Source organism: Lucilia sericata, unplaced genomic scaffold (assembly GCF_015586225.1).
Source record: "Lucilia sericata isolate MDLA Ls3-8-SP2 unplaced genomic scaffold, ASM1558622v1 Contig002598F_arrow, whole genome shotgun sequence".
Classification (NCBI taxonomy): domain Eukaryota; kingdom Metazoa; phylum Arthropoda; class Insecta; order Diptera; family Calliphoridae; genus Lucilia; species Lucilia sericata.
In genome coordinates, this window is record NW_023996353.1 from 31,798 (window position 1) to 47,128 (window position 15,331).

Here is a 15,331-nt window from a genome sequence, read left to right on the forward strand (position 1 = left end):
TCGAACATTTTTATTCGTAAGAGATCATTCTTGAGACAGTCCAGATCATGGAAGAGGCTTGTACCACGCCTGCTATCTTGCAGTGCATGAAATTCTTACAAAAGTTGTTTTAACGATTCTTCTTCTAAAGAACTTCTACAGAAACTGTTATGTGGGTGGCCAATATCATCTGACATTCGTCTAATAATACAGATTCCGGTGGAGTTTACGTGCGCCCTTATTCCACGGTGAACTTTTTCAAACAACATGTGAGCTAAAGACGACTCACCAGCGTCCTTTGTAATCCCTTAAAAACTCGCTGGTTCCAAATTTTACACATGGTGATGACAGACCATATAGGCCCTTTTTTCAAGTACTTGAACTATCTGATCTCTAATTATTGGTTGCGCTGTTGCGTAATTTCCAAAATGCTTTAAAAGCATAACTTCCGTTTAAAACCACCCGAATGGAATGGCCTCCGCTAATTCGGCAACAACCCCCAGAGACCTAATCGCTAAACCAATGCCAAAGACAGTCGTTACATCAACATTCTGTTCTCGCAATTTGGGTGGAACCACAACCACCAAGTCCATTTCGAAAGAATCACAACAATAACCGGAACAAGACAAAGTTCGAAACTCTTCCCTGCGTGTCATCGTTTCTCTAAATCATTCTAGTTAAATAATTCCAATGACATCACTACATTATAGACCCAACAAAATAGAGGTACTAGTAGCACCTCTTTTCCCCAGGATTACAATAACAACAAGGCGAGAGAGGTTTTGTCAAGGTAACATGCGTGGAGGTCCCAATGATGCAGTAAATATAATAAGCCAGAAGAGACAAGGTACTTTTTTGTAAAAGGCTAGAACTAGAATTCCTATTTTTCACACACCTATTCGTGGACAAGAGGCCCAATTTCCGTTTCTTATGTTGCCCATCATTAATCGATTATGTTAGATACTGCGGTCCTTAGGAATGCCTCAACAAAGGGGATCGTTCGAATACCTATTTATCTATCAGCTATTCGTCGGCAGATGAGCAACCAATTTCCGTTTCTTCTATGGTCCATCATTGAACGATCATTTTAGATGTCGTAATTCGCTTCGACATCTAAATAGGAACTCGGACGGCGCCAAAGTGGTCTGTCCAAGTTCCTTTTTCCGTTAGCCATTACCAGGGGTAGGGGACTACCCAATTTCCGTTTCTTCTGACGTCCTTCATTTATCGATCATTTTAAATGCCGTGGTAATTCCTTTCGCCTACGATAGATCTGTTAATTTCGCATTGGTTAGCCATGTTGAGGCGCCAGAGTTGGGACGGGTGGTGAATGCAACTTATAAGATACTTCGATCTCATTACATTACAGTTAAGTGCCTTGATAAAAGTAAAACTATTATAAAATTTATAAATTTATAAAATTTTACAATAAATTTCCACCTGGAAAATGTGGAGTCATTAGTGAATCTGATCTGTCAATTATAATACCAAGATCGCATATTCGTATAATGATTCGAATGATCTTGTCATAGATTGGTGTATGTCGGTTATAATCCTCCAGCTGCACCAAAAATCATCCTGTCTACCTTTTGGAGGATGGTACAATATCATGCTTAAGTCTTCTCTGAGTCTATAAGCCGATTGGTAATATCCATTGAATATAGGTGTCAAGATACGGCTAGCAGACTAGCTTGAGATGTTAAGTTTATATTCAGCCTATCTATGCGATTATGTCGAAGTTTCTGAGTCTATGGGTCGATTTACCAATGATCCATTGGATGTAAGTGTTAAGGACTCTTCACTTTACTAATTCAACTTTTAGCATTACAGTTTTATGAGAGCTTAGAGTCCTAAATTACGACATGACTTTCCTTGAATCTGTTCCATCCAGGGGGTCTTAATAAAGTACAAATTCTAAATCTCTTAAAAGGAATCCAACCAGAAATCCAATTAGAAATTTCGATCGCTTTCGAATCCCACAAATTATTATTAAATGGCAAATTTCTCTTGATCCTGACCTTGATTCTTTTTTATTTTCTGAACAAATAAAAAAAACAAGCCGCCAAAGTAACCAAAGACGTATTCATTACAGTTTTTGCCTTGATTTTATGCATTTTTATGAGTTTTTTGCGTTGTTTTTGTATTCAAAGACGATTAAATAACCATTTATTGATTTATTACTTTAGGTGATGGTCTGATTCAACACAAGGAATTACATGATGTCATACGTGCCTGTATGGAAGAGAACGGCATGGAATTCTCTGAAGATCAAGTAAGTTTTTCATAAAATAAAGGAATAAAGACAAATATAATACATTTGGCAGTACAATAATGATTTATTGGTTATGCTTATGAGAAAAAAAATTTAACCGTAAAATAAACAGACCGACAATAGACTGAATCAAAATGTTAGGGAAGTACAGAGAAACCAGAAACTTCTGATCATAATTCTTATTAAGATTCCGCAGTTTTCATTTTAGTAATATTATTTTCAGATAGAAGATCTTACCACTGCCATGTTCGAAGATGCTGATCCCCATAATCGTGGTGAAATTACCTATGAAGCCCTTAAGAATCAATTACATAAACATGGTGGTCTATTGGAGAATTTAAGTATAACGTAGGATTTTTTTTACATTTTATAGAAAAACTTTTTAGAATAACTTATCTTTTTTTATATAAAACACTAGTATTGATCGCTGGTTGGTGCCTATGGCTCAGGAAACACCCGCCAGTAATACCAGAGGATCTTTCTGGCAACGTATACCCATACCTCATCAATTGACCCCAGCATATATGAAAAATAATCATGTTTTTGTAACATATTTATTCATCTATATAGCGGTCAATGTGTGTCTATTTGTATCGAGAGCTATACAATATAGAGCGAGTAATATCTTTGTTATATTTGCTAGAGCATGTGGTGAGTAAGATCTCGGGAATTTCCCTTTAATTTGATATCATATATAAACTTTAAAATCGTTTCGCCCAGGTCAATGTTTAAACTTCAATTGTGCCTGGATTTTAGTGCTAATGCTAAGACATTCTCTCACCTATTTACGTTCTCGTGGCCTGTCCACCTATTTGCCGGTGGATAATCACATATATCTGCATAAATTAACGGGCATTGTGGTCTCAGTTTTAAGTTTAGTACACACTATTATGCATCTCTTTAACTTTTCTCTGGTCGTGGTAAATGATCCCTTAATTAATAAGGCCAATTATACAATTGCTGAATGGTTGTTAACCGATAGACCGGGTTTATTTGGTTTAGTACCGGGATGTGCCAATCCCACCGGAATAGCTCTTTTCATTATATTACTCATAATGTTTATCTGTTCGCAACCGTTTGTAAGGCGTAAAGGTTCATTTGAGGTTTTCTATTGGACCCATTTATTGTATATACCATTTTGGATATTGGTCTTATTTCATGGACCGAATTTTTGGAAATGGTTTTTTATACCCGGTATTGTGTATATAATTGAAAGAATTTTACGTTATGTTTGGATGAGAGGAGAACATGGCAAGACTTATATTAGTTCGGGTCTATTGCTGCCTTCTAAGGTTATACATTTGGTGATAAAACGGCCCTATAACTTTAATTTTCGTCCGGGGGACTATGTATTTGTAAATATACCGGCTATAGCTAATTATGAGTGGCATCCCTTTACCATAAGTTCGGCTCCGGAGCAGGAGGATTATATGTGGTTGCATATACGCACAGTGGGCGAATGGACCAATCGTTTATATCAATATTTCGAAAGGGAGCAACAGAAGCTACACAATGGTGATATTATAGCCCACAAACAGGCCATACCCACCTCGAGTCTATTGCAAATCAATGAGGCCAACAACAAAAAACCTTCTGCCACTCCCCAAACCGATTTCCTGGCTCAAAATTTAGCCAAAATGCAACACAGCTCCAGTTTTGATTCGTCTATGGTAACGAAAACTTTGCAACAATTACAAACTACGGGACCCACCAGACCACCAAGACACAACTTTTCTCCCCCGCGTCTGGCCACCGAAAGTGTAACAGCTAGAGAAACCTCAGATAGCAATGGCATCAATCGTATACGCAGTATTAAAAAGTCTTTACAAAGGACCTTTTCTCGCAAGGATAATGCTGAAGAGAAAGGCAAACAGAAACGCCATTCAGGTCATTCAAATGATGGTTATGTATCGGATGAATATGATTTAGAGGGAAGACTGGAACAGGGACAACGTCAGAAATTAAAAAAACTAATGTTAAATAAACCGCCTTTGGAGAAAAGTGCTTCCTTGCCCGATATGGCCGTCAAAACCAAGAAAAGAGAAAGACAAAAAGCGTGAGTATTGGACAGATATCATTTAACCTTCATTATTATATAAAAAAGAACTTCTTTAGACTATATGCCTTGGGTCGTTCAGAATCGGAGCATTCATTTGATGAAACTCGTATAAGAAGAGCAAAAATGCAAAATATGGGTTCAGCCTATTTGAGTCCTCAAAATAAATCGTTGGCGCAAAGTTTCCGTTATATGCGCAATAAACCCACTATAATTGCCTTCAAAACGCCCAGTATGGAAGAAAATGAACCAGAATTTTCGCAAAATGAAATAAATGCAACAAACACCGAAGCCTATACACTAGCGCAAGCCGAAGAAGGGACGATAGCAAAAGGTATATACGAAATCGAAAAAAAAGGTTAAATAAAACTAACTTTAAAATTTTCACAGAACAAACCATCATTAATATCCATCACAAAGAGGATAAACCAGAATTTACTGTATCGAAACCTTTGGAGGTAAGTGGTTGTTTAAATAAAGTCCTTAAACCAACACCCCCCCCCCCTTTTCCCCTTACAATTAATCTTTAAATCCTACAAAACATATATTCCCTAACACCCTTTACTACATTACTTACAACTATTTAAGAAATTAAGTGAAAAAAAGAAGAAAACTAGTTTCAAACACGTTTCCAAACTCTTTAGGATAATACGCATACAACAGCTAATGTAAACAATCGTGTGGGACGCTTGAGACGTCCCACATTTTTGCGTTCATTATCGACCTCTATTAGAAATCGGGGCAGTAATGGCAGCATGCCCACAAATGGCACAACTAACTCTGGTGGCAAGGTTACACTTGATGCAGGAGTATTAGAGGTTTGGGTCTTATTGATATAACCATAGACTATCTAAATTAACTTTATAGTTTTTTTTATAGACCCTTTAAGTGCTAAATTTAAAATGTTCCCTAATTTGTTCTATATTACAAATAGATCTTTATTGATGGTCCCTATGGTGCCCCCTCCTCGCACATATTCATGGCTCAACATGCTGTTTTAATAGGTACTGGCATAGGTGTTACACCCTTTGCTTCGATTTTACAATCGATAATGCATCGCTATTGGAAGGCCCGTCACACCTGTCCCAACTGTAATTTCGAATGGGCTAGTGATATACCGAAAACGGTTATGAATCTGCGTAAAGTTGATTTCTTTTGGATTAATCGTGATCAGCGTTCATTTGAATGGTTTGTAAATTTACTCTCACAATTGGAAATTGAACAGGCGGAATTGGGTGGTGCTATGGAAAGGTAAGGAACTTTTAATTGAGGTATTCCTTTCCTATAGTTGTAAAACCCTGTAATTTTTTTATCTAGATTTTTAGATATGCATATGTATATAACAAGTGCTTTACAGCGCACCGATATGAAGGCTGTTGGTCTACAATTGGCTTTGGACTTACTACACGAAAAGGTAGGTTTGGTTTTTAAAAATTTTTAATTAAAATTGCACTTACCTTGAGGTATTTGCTTATGAAAATTGTGTTTTTTTATCAGATTTTGATTGGAATGATTTAATAGGGGAATTGAGCTTTTAATAGTTTTTAGTTTAATAGTTTTTAAGCATTTTAGTCTAGATTCAGAGTTGTATACATCTAGACCGCAATACTTGAGTTATTTTGAACTGTAGGGCTTGTATTCGGATCATAACATATACGGCTACCAATATCTTTCCAAGATATTTGGACATGAGTTATATCTTTCACTGTTTATACTCTTATCAAGGTCATAGAGAATACACAGTCTTGCCCGACTTCACTCGTTGCTGCTTGTATTGTAGCAAAGCGTAATCTCGGTATGGACTTGCATTGCAACCGGGTACCGTAACCTTAGAACGGTCGTTCCCACTACAATAGGATCTTCGCTCTGAAACGACTCGATTCCCACTCGGCCAAATATTGTCAACTCAGCAACAGCTGTATCAACCGAAGGAAGAACGTCCAGTCACAGCGAATCTGTTACAACAACAATCTTAGAACAGTAGGAGTTTTATATAAGCTCTGCATGGAATCTGGACCTCGTGTATGACATACTGCGTTAATCGTTAAAATATCACGCCATATATGATATGTGATTGCTCTTTTATAGCTCACAAGGTTGCTGTGGTTTAAGCCCAAACAGAGACGACAGGGTAAGCTCAGCATGGAGTTGCATTGGAACCGGGTAACTTGTCCTTAGAACGGTAGGAGTTTAGATAGGATTTGCTAATAATGAAGGAGGATTATGTCCAAATGCATGGCTTTGAATATGATTAACGCATTATATTCAACGGGTTTTAAGAGTATCTTGAACATGGACCGATTAAGACCAAGTGCATTCCAAAGAGTCGATCGAAAGGATGTCGAAAATTATGTTTGAAAGTTCGCCATGTTTAAAGTTTCTTCATATTCGAATATTTCCATTATTAAATCACATTTTCGCTATCTGTTCTGACCCCGCTACTGACCTGGATTATTCTCATTCGCAAAGTGCGAAGGTTCAGCATCAATGTCCGGGCATTGCTACTTCAATATGATGTGTATACGAATCCACTGTAGTTTTCAGCGCCAGGTTTTATTCTGTGTCTTCTATGTGCGGTTTGGACTTCCAATAATGATAATCATGTGGTATTTTTTCGACAGCGGAATTGATGGCGTTTTCATGAAAGTCGTTTAAAGCGGATTGTACTATTGAATCCTTCCCGAAAAGCTTCGTTGGTGTATCCATATGTGTGAAGTTAAACTTCGCATGTCATCCTAGGAGATACTGTTTGGTTAACATGACATTGTGTTCCTCAACTAGAAGAAACTTCGTTTCCTCGTGTAGAGGATCTTCCTATATAGTTTGTTAGCAGACTTTTAGAGTCCTTAGAGCAGAATTTTGAATGTTTCTCAACTAAATATCATTGAGCGAAGTGTTCACACTGGAGCAGCATAATTATCCACTGACTGTCAAATGAGATTCCTTAGTGGTTTACGGTCGAAATTTGTGCTCCCTCGACCACGACGCCAATAGTTAGATTTACTTCTTTCGTCCGGGTGGTAATGAGTATGAGTTTGCCGTGTAATTTTAGGGATTACTCACGTCACAATACAACTTCTTAAAGTATACCTTATCGGCTTTTATTTCCAGGGTATCAGTGAATAATCTAATTGATACATTTGCGGCTTATTTGACGATCTTTGGGCGATTAGAAATCAAGGTCCAATTATAGTTATAGGAACACCGTACAACAGCAAAAATACCTTGACAATGAAAATTTTATTTTCGGTTTTTGTTACCACTTTCGGTTGCTATAACTGTCAAAAAGTTGACAATCTTTGGCCGAGTATAACTAGATTTGATTAGGAGCGAAGATCCAATTTAAAATATAATTTTTTCTTTTTATTTCATTTTAATTACTTTAGGTTTTTTTATTTTAATTTGATGTAACTTTTTTCTTTTTATTTCATTTTAGGGCAAACGTGATTTAATTACCGGCTTAAAAACGCGCACCAATGCCGGCAGACCAAATTGGGATAAAGTATTTAAACAGCTGCAGGCTCAGAAAAAGGGCAAGGTAACAGTATTCTATTGTGGGCCACCACAATTGGCTAAAACTTTACGCTATAAATGCGATGAATATGGTTTTGCATTCCGTAAAGAATGTTTTTAAAGAAAATAATTTTATGTATAAATTTAAAATAATAATGAAATTAATTTGGCAAAATATTAAGGTAAAAGGGCGAAATTATTTTTGAATATATGTTGATATGTTAAGCTTTAAGTTTTTTTTTTGTAATTTAACTCCTTTTTATGTTTTTTATTACTATTTTTAAAGTGTATAATTTATTAAATTTGTATTTATATTGTATTTAAGATAATAATTGTTGAATTTTGTTTGTTAACTTGCCACTTTGTTATAAAATTTCAAAAAAAAATAATAATAATTATAAATAAATATATGAAATTTTAGGTTAGAAAAATTAAACCTTGGTTTTGTTTTCTAAACAAACTTTTTTAAAAAGGGGCGGTCTTTTTTTATAAAAAAAAACATAAAAACAACTAATCTACAAAAGCTACTTTTTTGTAAAGTAAAAATTTTAAAAAATTACCTTCTCATGGTTTATGCCATTTTAGTTTCTCTGCCAAATGGCAAAATTTATAGTGGGTTGTATGGATTTTCTTTGTATGGTTATTATCTCATCGGTGACATTATCCACATTATAAAATTCTTTCAATTCGGCAATAGCCTGTTCTTCAATTTGTGTTAGGACGAGAGATTTGTGCTTGGTGCGTTCATAGTATTCACGTTGTCGCTTCTCTTCAGCCAATATCTGGCTAAAACTATTATTGGCATTCGAGTTAGAGGCTGAGGTTGATGTAGATGTTTTAGTATTTGTTTTTATCATATTGGCAAAAGATGAGGGATCTGCCGAACTGCCTGTGGCAGCTGAATAAAGTGTATCATAGTCCATTATAGAGGAGGGAGATTGTGGTACTATACCCCAAGCATTGGGGGTTTGAGCTACAGCAGCCGGTTTGGTTTCTACTAAAGCAGCAGCCCGCCAAGAACCCACAGCATTTGAACTTTCTGATGATAAACGTTTACGTTGTTTTTGTGATAGTTTCTCTCTGGGCGGGGTAGTTAAATCGGATAGATTGATATTGTATAATTTAGAGCTAGAACTAGTGGAGGGTAATTCCATCTCTAACTCTCTTTCGGGGGTTTTTGTTTTATTACTCATAACTGAATCATTTATTTTATTTAAAGACACATAATTGGGACTTGTTGGTTCTTCCTGTTTTATTACCTCATTCAGCTTTAACGCCTGATCCAAAGAAACTTTCTTTTTATGTTCTTTTTTATCCACCACCTTCATCCAGGATTTGGCTTCATTTTGCAATTTATTGGCCACTTCTTCAGCATCTTTAACCACTTTGGATTTTTCTGAAATCTTACGTGTTCTCTCAGTAGTTTCTGTTACATTCAAAGTTTCCATCATAGAGCTAATAGCCTCTCTTTCATATTGTCTAGCTGAAAGTTTAGTTTTATTTTCTTTTGCTTTAGTCTTCTGCGCCGTTCTATAACGCATTTGCTCTTCCTCATCCATGCGATAGCTGAGATCCACCTGAAAGTCATCGACAAAACTACACAAACAATCATCATCGACTGCCTCAGAATCGGGTGTTATCATGCGATAATCAAAGACCTGCTTAAACATTTCACGATAATGTTGATTGATACATTTTAACGCTTCCGGCTCACAATTGAATAGCGTTTTTTGTAGCAAAATTCTAGCTAAATTTTGACAAATAAAATCCAAACAACCCTTCTTCATCAGCTCACAATTGTACATACAGGCAAATTCCAACATATCACCACATTTCCTTATCGATATCTTGTCCAAGAGTAAAATTTCACATACTTTTCTTAAACGTTCAATAAAGAATTGATCACAGAATACTATCATATTGTAGAGGAACGTTTCACGATACTGTTGCTTACGAAAATGTTCAACATCTAAACTGTAGAGAAACTCTACGATGGCCTGCATATATTCGATGGGTACGGTGGATAAATTAATGGTGGTCTGTTCGGCCCATGTGTGCGTAAACATCATTTCAAAGTATTCCAAACGCGCCACTAGGACACATTTATGGGCTGGCAGTTCTATATTATTTTCGCATAGAATGCGTACATCATAGAATTGTGGGTAATCGTTGTGTCGCAAGCGATTAAAACGATATTTGGATTTATCGACCATGTGTGGCAAGTAGAAGGGTGATTGTTGCAAGTAGCTGGAAAATGAATTAGATGGAGGAAATAGTCGATATTTTCAAGTGCTTTTAAATTTCACTTGGACTAGACTATAGCCAAAACTACAGGCTAGATTATAGATTAGACTGTAGACTAGGCTAGACTATAGACTAGACTACAGAGTAGACTGTAGACTAGACTACAGAGTAGACTGTAGACTAGAAGACAGAGTAGACTGTAGACTAGACTATAGACTAGACTATAGACTAGACTATAGACTAGACTATAGACTAGACTATAGACTATACTATAGACTAGACTATAGACTAGACTATAGACTAGACTATATACTAGACTATAGACTAGACTATAGACTAGACTATAGACTAGACTATAGACTAGACTACAGACTAGACTATAGACTAGACTATAGACTAGACTATAGACTAGACTATAGACTAGACTATAGACTAGACTATATAGTAGACTAGACTATAGACTAGGACTATAGACTAGGATACTATGGACTAGACTATAGACTAGACTATAGACTAGACTATAGACCTAGACTATAGACTAGACTATAGACTAGACTATAGACTAGACTATAGACTAGACTATAGACTAGACTATAGGACTAGACTATAGACTAGACTATAGACTAGACTATAGACTAGGACTATAGACTAGACTATAGACTAGACTTAGACTAGACTATAGACTAGACTATAGGACTAGACTATAGACTAGACTATAGACTAGACTATGGACTAGACTATAGACTAGACTATAGACTAGACTATGGACTAGACTATAGACTAGACTATAGACTAGACTATAGACTAGCTATAGACTAGACTATAGACTAGACTATGGACTAGACTATAGACTAGACTATAGACTAGACTATAGACTAGACTATAGACTAGACTATAGACTAGACTATAGACTAGACTATAGACTAGCTATAGGACTAGACTATAGACTAGACTATAGACCTAGACTACTAGACTAGACTAGACTATAGACTAGACTATAGACTAGACTATAGACTAGACTATAGACTAGACTATAGACTAGACTATAGACTAGACTATAGACTAGACTATAGACTAGACTATAGACTAGACTATAGACTAGACTATAGACTAGGACTATAGACTAGACTATAGACTAGACTATAGACTAGACTATAGACTAGACTATAGACTAGACTATAGACTAGACTATAGACTAGACTATAGACTAGACTATAGACTAGACTAGACTAACTATAGACTAGACTATAGACTAGACTATAGACTAGACTATAGACTAGACTATAGACTAGACTATAGACTAGACTATAGACTAGACTATAGACTAGACTATAGACTAGACTATAGACTAGACTATAGACTAGACTATAGACTAGGACTATAGACTAGACTATAGACTAGACTATAGACTAGACTATAGACTAGACTATAGACTAGACTATAGACTAGACTATAGACTAGACTATAGACTAGACTATAGACTAGACTAGACTATAGACTAGACTATAGACTAGACTATAGACTAGACTATAGACTAAGACTAGACTATAGACTAGACTATAACTAGACTATAGACTAGACTATAGACTAGACTAATAGAGCTAGACTATAGACTAGACTATAGACTAGACTATAGACTAGACTATGACTAGACTATAGACTAGACTATAGACTAGACTATAGACTAGACTATAGACTAGATATAGACTAGACTTATAGACTAGACTATAGACTAAGACTATAGACTAGACTATAACTAGACTATAGACTAGACTATAGACTAGACTATGACTAGACTATAGACTAGACTATAGACTAGACTATAGACTAGACTATAGACTAGACTATAGACTAGACTATAGACTAGACTATAGACTAGACTATAGACATAGACTAGACTATAGACTAGACTATAGACTAGACTATAGACTAGACTATAGACTAGACTATAGACTAGACTATAGACTAGACTATAGACTAGACTATAGACTAGACTATAGAATAGACTAAAGACTAGTCCATTGTCTAATCTTATAGAAAATTTTCAGTATTGAAAATACTGTTCTTTTTTTCTAGAAAACTAAATAAACGATCTACTTACTATTTCAAATAGTTCGCCAAATTTGTGATATGAAATTGTTCAACAAAATTTAAAAATATTCTACAAACATCATCCAATTCAGCAGGACTATCAGTATGCAAACTACTCTGTATGTCTTCCAGATCTGCAAATAATAAAAAAAATGTTTTTAAAATCTAATATTTTGCCACAAAATTAAACAAAAACATTTTACCTTGTTCATTCGGCAAATAGTTGGAATAAATAATTTCAATATTAATTCAAACATTTTACACGTTAAAAGCTGAAAACTCAAATGCACTTCCTTTTCATCTTTTGAGGCAATAAATTCCCTCAAACCAGGAGCACGAGCATACACTATAAATTTATGAGCCGGAAACTTATCACCATCTACATGAAAGACTACATCATGTATGGCATCATATTCACAAACATCATTATATAGCTTCTTAAAAGTATACTCTTCCGGATTAAGGGCTGGTAATTTGAAATATTTAACATGGGATTCCTGTAGAGCAGCGAATGAGGCAAAATCATCATCACAAAAAACATCTACAGCACGATCGATATGTGTTAGATGTTGTAATTCAATGCGTATTTTAAAATCTTTAGCCATTTCGGCAGAACGATGATCACTACGTGACCAGATATTGCCCTGAGATTTTGAAGAACTTGTTGATTCTGAGTTATTGTTAATAGGCGGCACTGAGATTTGTTGGGATTTTCCCTTGTAAATATCTCCCTGGGAGAGTATTAACACCTGATTGCCTTTATAAAGAATTTTATCGATTTGATTTAAGCGTATATTGGAGAAAGAGCATCTGTAGAGGAAAAACAATTAAATTGTTTAAACAAATACTTGTATTCATTTTAAATTACCTATAAAAATTTTGTGTTAATTGATACCAGAAGAAAACCACATTGGTTTGAGTTAATATAAGCAGTTTTAAAGCACTTGCTGAACCCTTTTCCGATCTGGCATTATCGCCCTCTATTACAGCTACACTTTTAAGGGATTCATAACTACAGGGGAAAACAAAAAAGAGTTATTTTAAAAGTTTATTGGACTTTTTAAGGTGTTAAACTTACTTAGGTGACTTGATAGATTTCATTTTATAATTATGATATAATAATATGGTGTTATCCTTGGTTACCACCACTGTGGCAGTGTTATTAGCTTCTACAAATTGTATAGAGGTTTTGGGTGGCAGTTTGATCTGCAAAAAGATTAGCTAAAGTATCAATATCATAAAAAAGCAATCCACACTTACCATTTTAGGTAATTGTACAGTTTTTGTATTAGCATCAATGCCCATTTGACCCAAATTTGTGCCCCAAACATATAAACACTTTTCCGAATAGGCCAAAGAATGATAATCTCTGGCTATAACTTTTTGCAAGCCTTCAACATCACAATTTCTTAAAGTTGAAACTTCTTTAAGTTTAAACACTTTTCACCAGCATCACGTATACCCAACTGTTGACTGTCATTAAGACCACAGGCAAAGACCAAGGAGTAATTGGTCAAAACTAAAGAATGTTTGCGTGAAGCACTAATGCAAATGATTTCTTCGCCTGAATTTTTCAAGGGAATCTTGACTTTTTTGGGAGTACTTAAACTATTCTCATTGCCGGAACCTAACAAATATATGAAATACTTTTAAGAGCCATATAAAAAAACTGAATATGTTGAAATTTACCTAAACGTCCACCTTTACCATGACCCACAGCATACAAATTGGATTTTTTATCCAAAAATAAACTATGATAAGCTCCCAAAGCGGCAGCTTGTATAGAAATTTGTTCTTTGCGAAAATAGTCTAACATTTGAGGCAAATGATCGGTGCCCTGATCATTATTAACACCCAAATTGTAGTTTTTATTAGAGCCCCAAACTAAAAGTTCATTATTTGAGTTTCTGAAAGACAAAAAAAGATTCCATACAATTAATAATAGCGCAATGTTATTATATAAAAAAACTTACACTTTATATTTTAAGGGATAGTCACTTAAACGACAGACCTGTTGTAGTGGTGAACGGGTATCTTCATCTAGAATATCTAAACTGGCACCATAGCGCAGCAGCAGTATGGCACAGTCTATGCAACCATAAAAAATAGCACGATGTAAAGGACTGCTGCCCGATTCAAAATCACGACCACTTATAATAGAGCCCTTACCAAAAAACAATTTCATTTTATAAAAAAGAAGAAACTGTAATAATTCCCCCCCAAAAAATGCTCACCTGATTTAGCAGCCATTCCAATATATCATAACGATCCACTGAGGCTGCCACATGTACAGCCGAACGTCCCTTTTATTGGTATACAATCAAGAATTATACATTTTTTTTTAATTGTTTGCCTAAAACTTACCAAATCATCTACAATATCGGCATAATTGCAACAAGTCTTGGCCACATATGCTGCTAACTTTTCATCGTCAATGGAGCGTTTGGTCAGGGCAGAAGTTATAGCATTACCATGAGCTCTCAAACGACACTTACGTGTACAGTCGTATTCATAATTTTTAGGATTAAACATTACTTTAGCACTTAATTGTTATTTTTTAAGTAAATAAATAGATTTTTTAAATTCTACACACATAAAAATGCCTGCGTCTGGTTTGCAAAATTGTTTGATTGAGAGGGAATATTTGACATTTCCCTTTTTGCAACTTGTTCGTCAGCTGTTTTATTACAGAGCTGCCGTGTTTCCTGTAATAAAATGGGAAAAGGAAACCATATTTTGTACTAAAAGATCACTCAAACTGTAGAGTAGACTATGGACTAGACTATAGACCAGACTATAGACTATACTATAGACCAGACTATAGACTATACTATAGACTAGACTATAGACTAGACTATAGACTAGACTATAGACTAGACTATAGACTAGACTATAGACTAGACTATAGACTAGACTATAGACTAGACTATAGACTAGACTATAGACTAGACTATAGACTAGACTATAGACTACTAGACTAGACTATAGACTAGACTATAGACTAGACTATAGACTAGACTATAGACTAGACTGATAGACTAGACTATAGACTAGACTATAGACTAGACTATAGACTAGACTATAGACTAGACTATAGACTAGACTATAGACTTAGACTATACTACTAGACTATAGACTAGACTATAGACTAGACTATAGACTAGACTATAGACTAA

General features: G+C 35.3%; 2 protein-coding genes across 6 annotated transcripts in view; one reads left to right on the forward strand and one right to left on the reverse strand.

The window, feature by feature from the left end:
* LOC119614118 overlaps window positions 1-8,040 on the forward strand; it is a 30,888-nt gene extending 22,848 nt beyond the window's left edge. For 4 of the 5 annotated variants that reach the window (XM_037970216.1, XM_037970215.1, XM_037970217.1 and 1 more), the window contains 10 exons: window positions 2,166-2,251; window positions 2,475-2,599; window positions 2,670-2,902; window positions 2,972-4,307; window positions 4,367-4,641; window positions 4,698-4,765; window positions 4,952-5,125; window positions 5,242-5,558; window positions 5,625-5,721; window positions 7,744-8,040. In XM_037970216.1, the coding sequence (XP_037826144.1) occupies window positions 2,166-2,251; window positions 2,475-2,599; window positions 2,670-2,902; window positions 2,972-4,307; window positions 4,367-4,641; window positions 4,698-4,765; window positions 4,952-5,125; window positions 5,242-5,558; window positions 5,625-5,721; window positions 7,744-7,941 (2,909 nt within the window). In that variant the 3' untranslated portion in view covers window positions 7,942-8,040. The remainder of the gene's footprint in view (window positions 1-2,165; window positions 2,252-2,474; window positions 2,600-2,669; window positions 2,903-2,971; window positions 4,308-4,366; window positions 4,642-4,697; window positions 4,766-4,951; window positions 5,126-5,241; window positions 5,559-5,624; window positions 5,722-7,743) is intronic. The other variant, XM_037970219.1, reaches the window with a different exon arrangement.
* Window positions 8,041-8,230: 190 nt separating this feature from the next.
* Window positions 8,231-14,815, reverse strand: LOC119614119 (inhibitor of Bruton tyrosine kinase). The gene is given in 12 exon segments (XM_037970220.1): window positions 8,231-10,067; window positions 12,166-12,289; window positions 12,359-12,391; window positions 12,394-12,965; window positions 13,024-13,167; window positions 13,234-13,361; window positions 13,416-13,591; window positions 13,594-13,782; window positions 13,845-14,062; window positions 14,129-14,319; window positions 14,390-14,458; window positions 14,520-14,815. Coding segments are annotated over 12 exon segments (3,678 nt in total). The 5' UTR covers window positions 14,688-14,815; the 3' UTR covers window positions 8,231-8,401.
* Window positions 14,816-15,331: the final 516 nt, after the last annotated feature.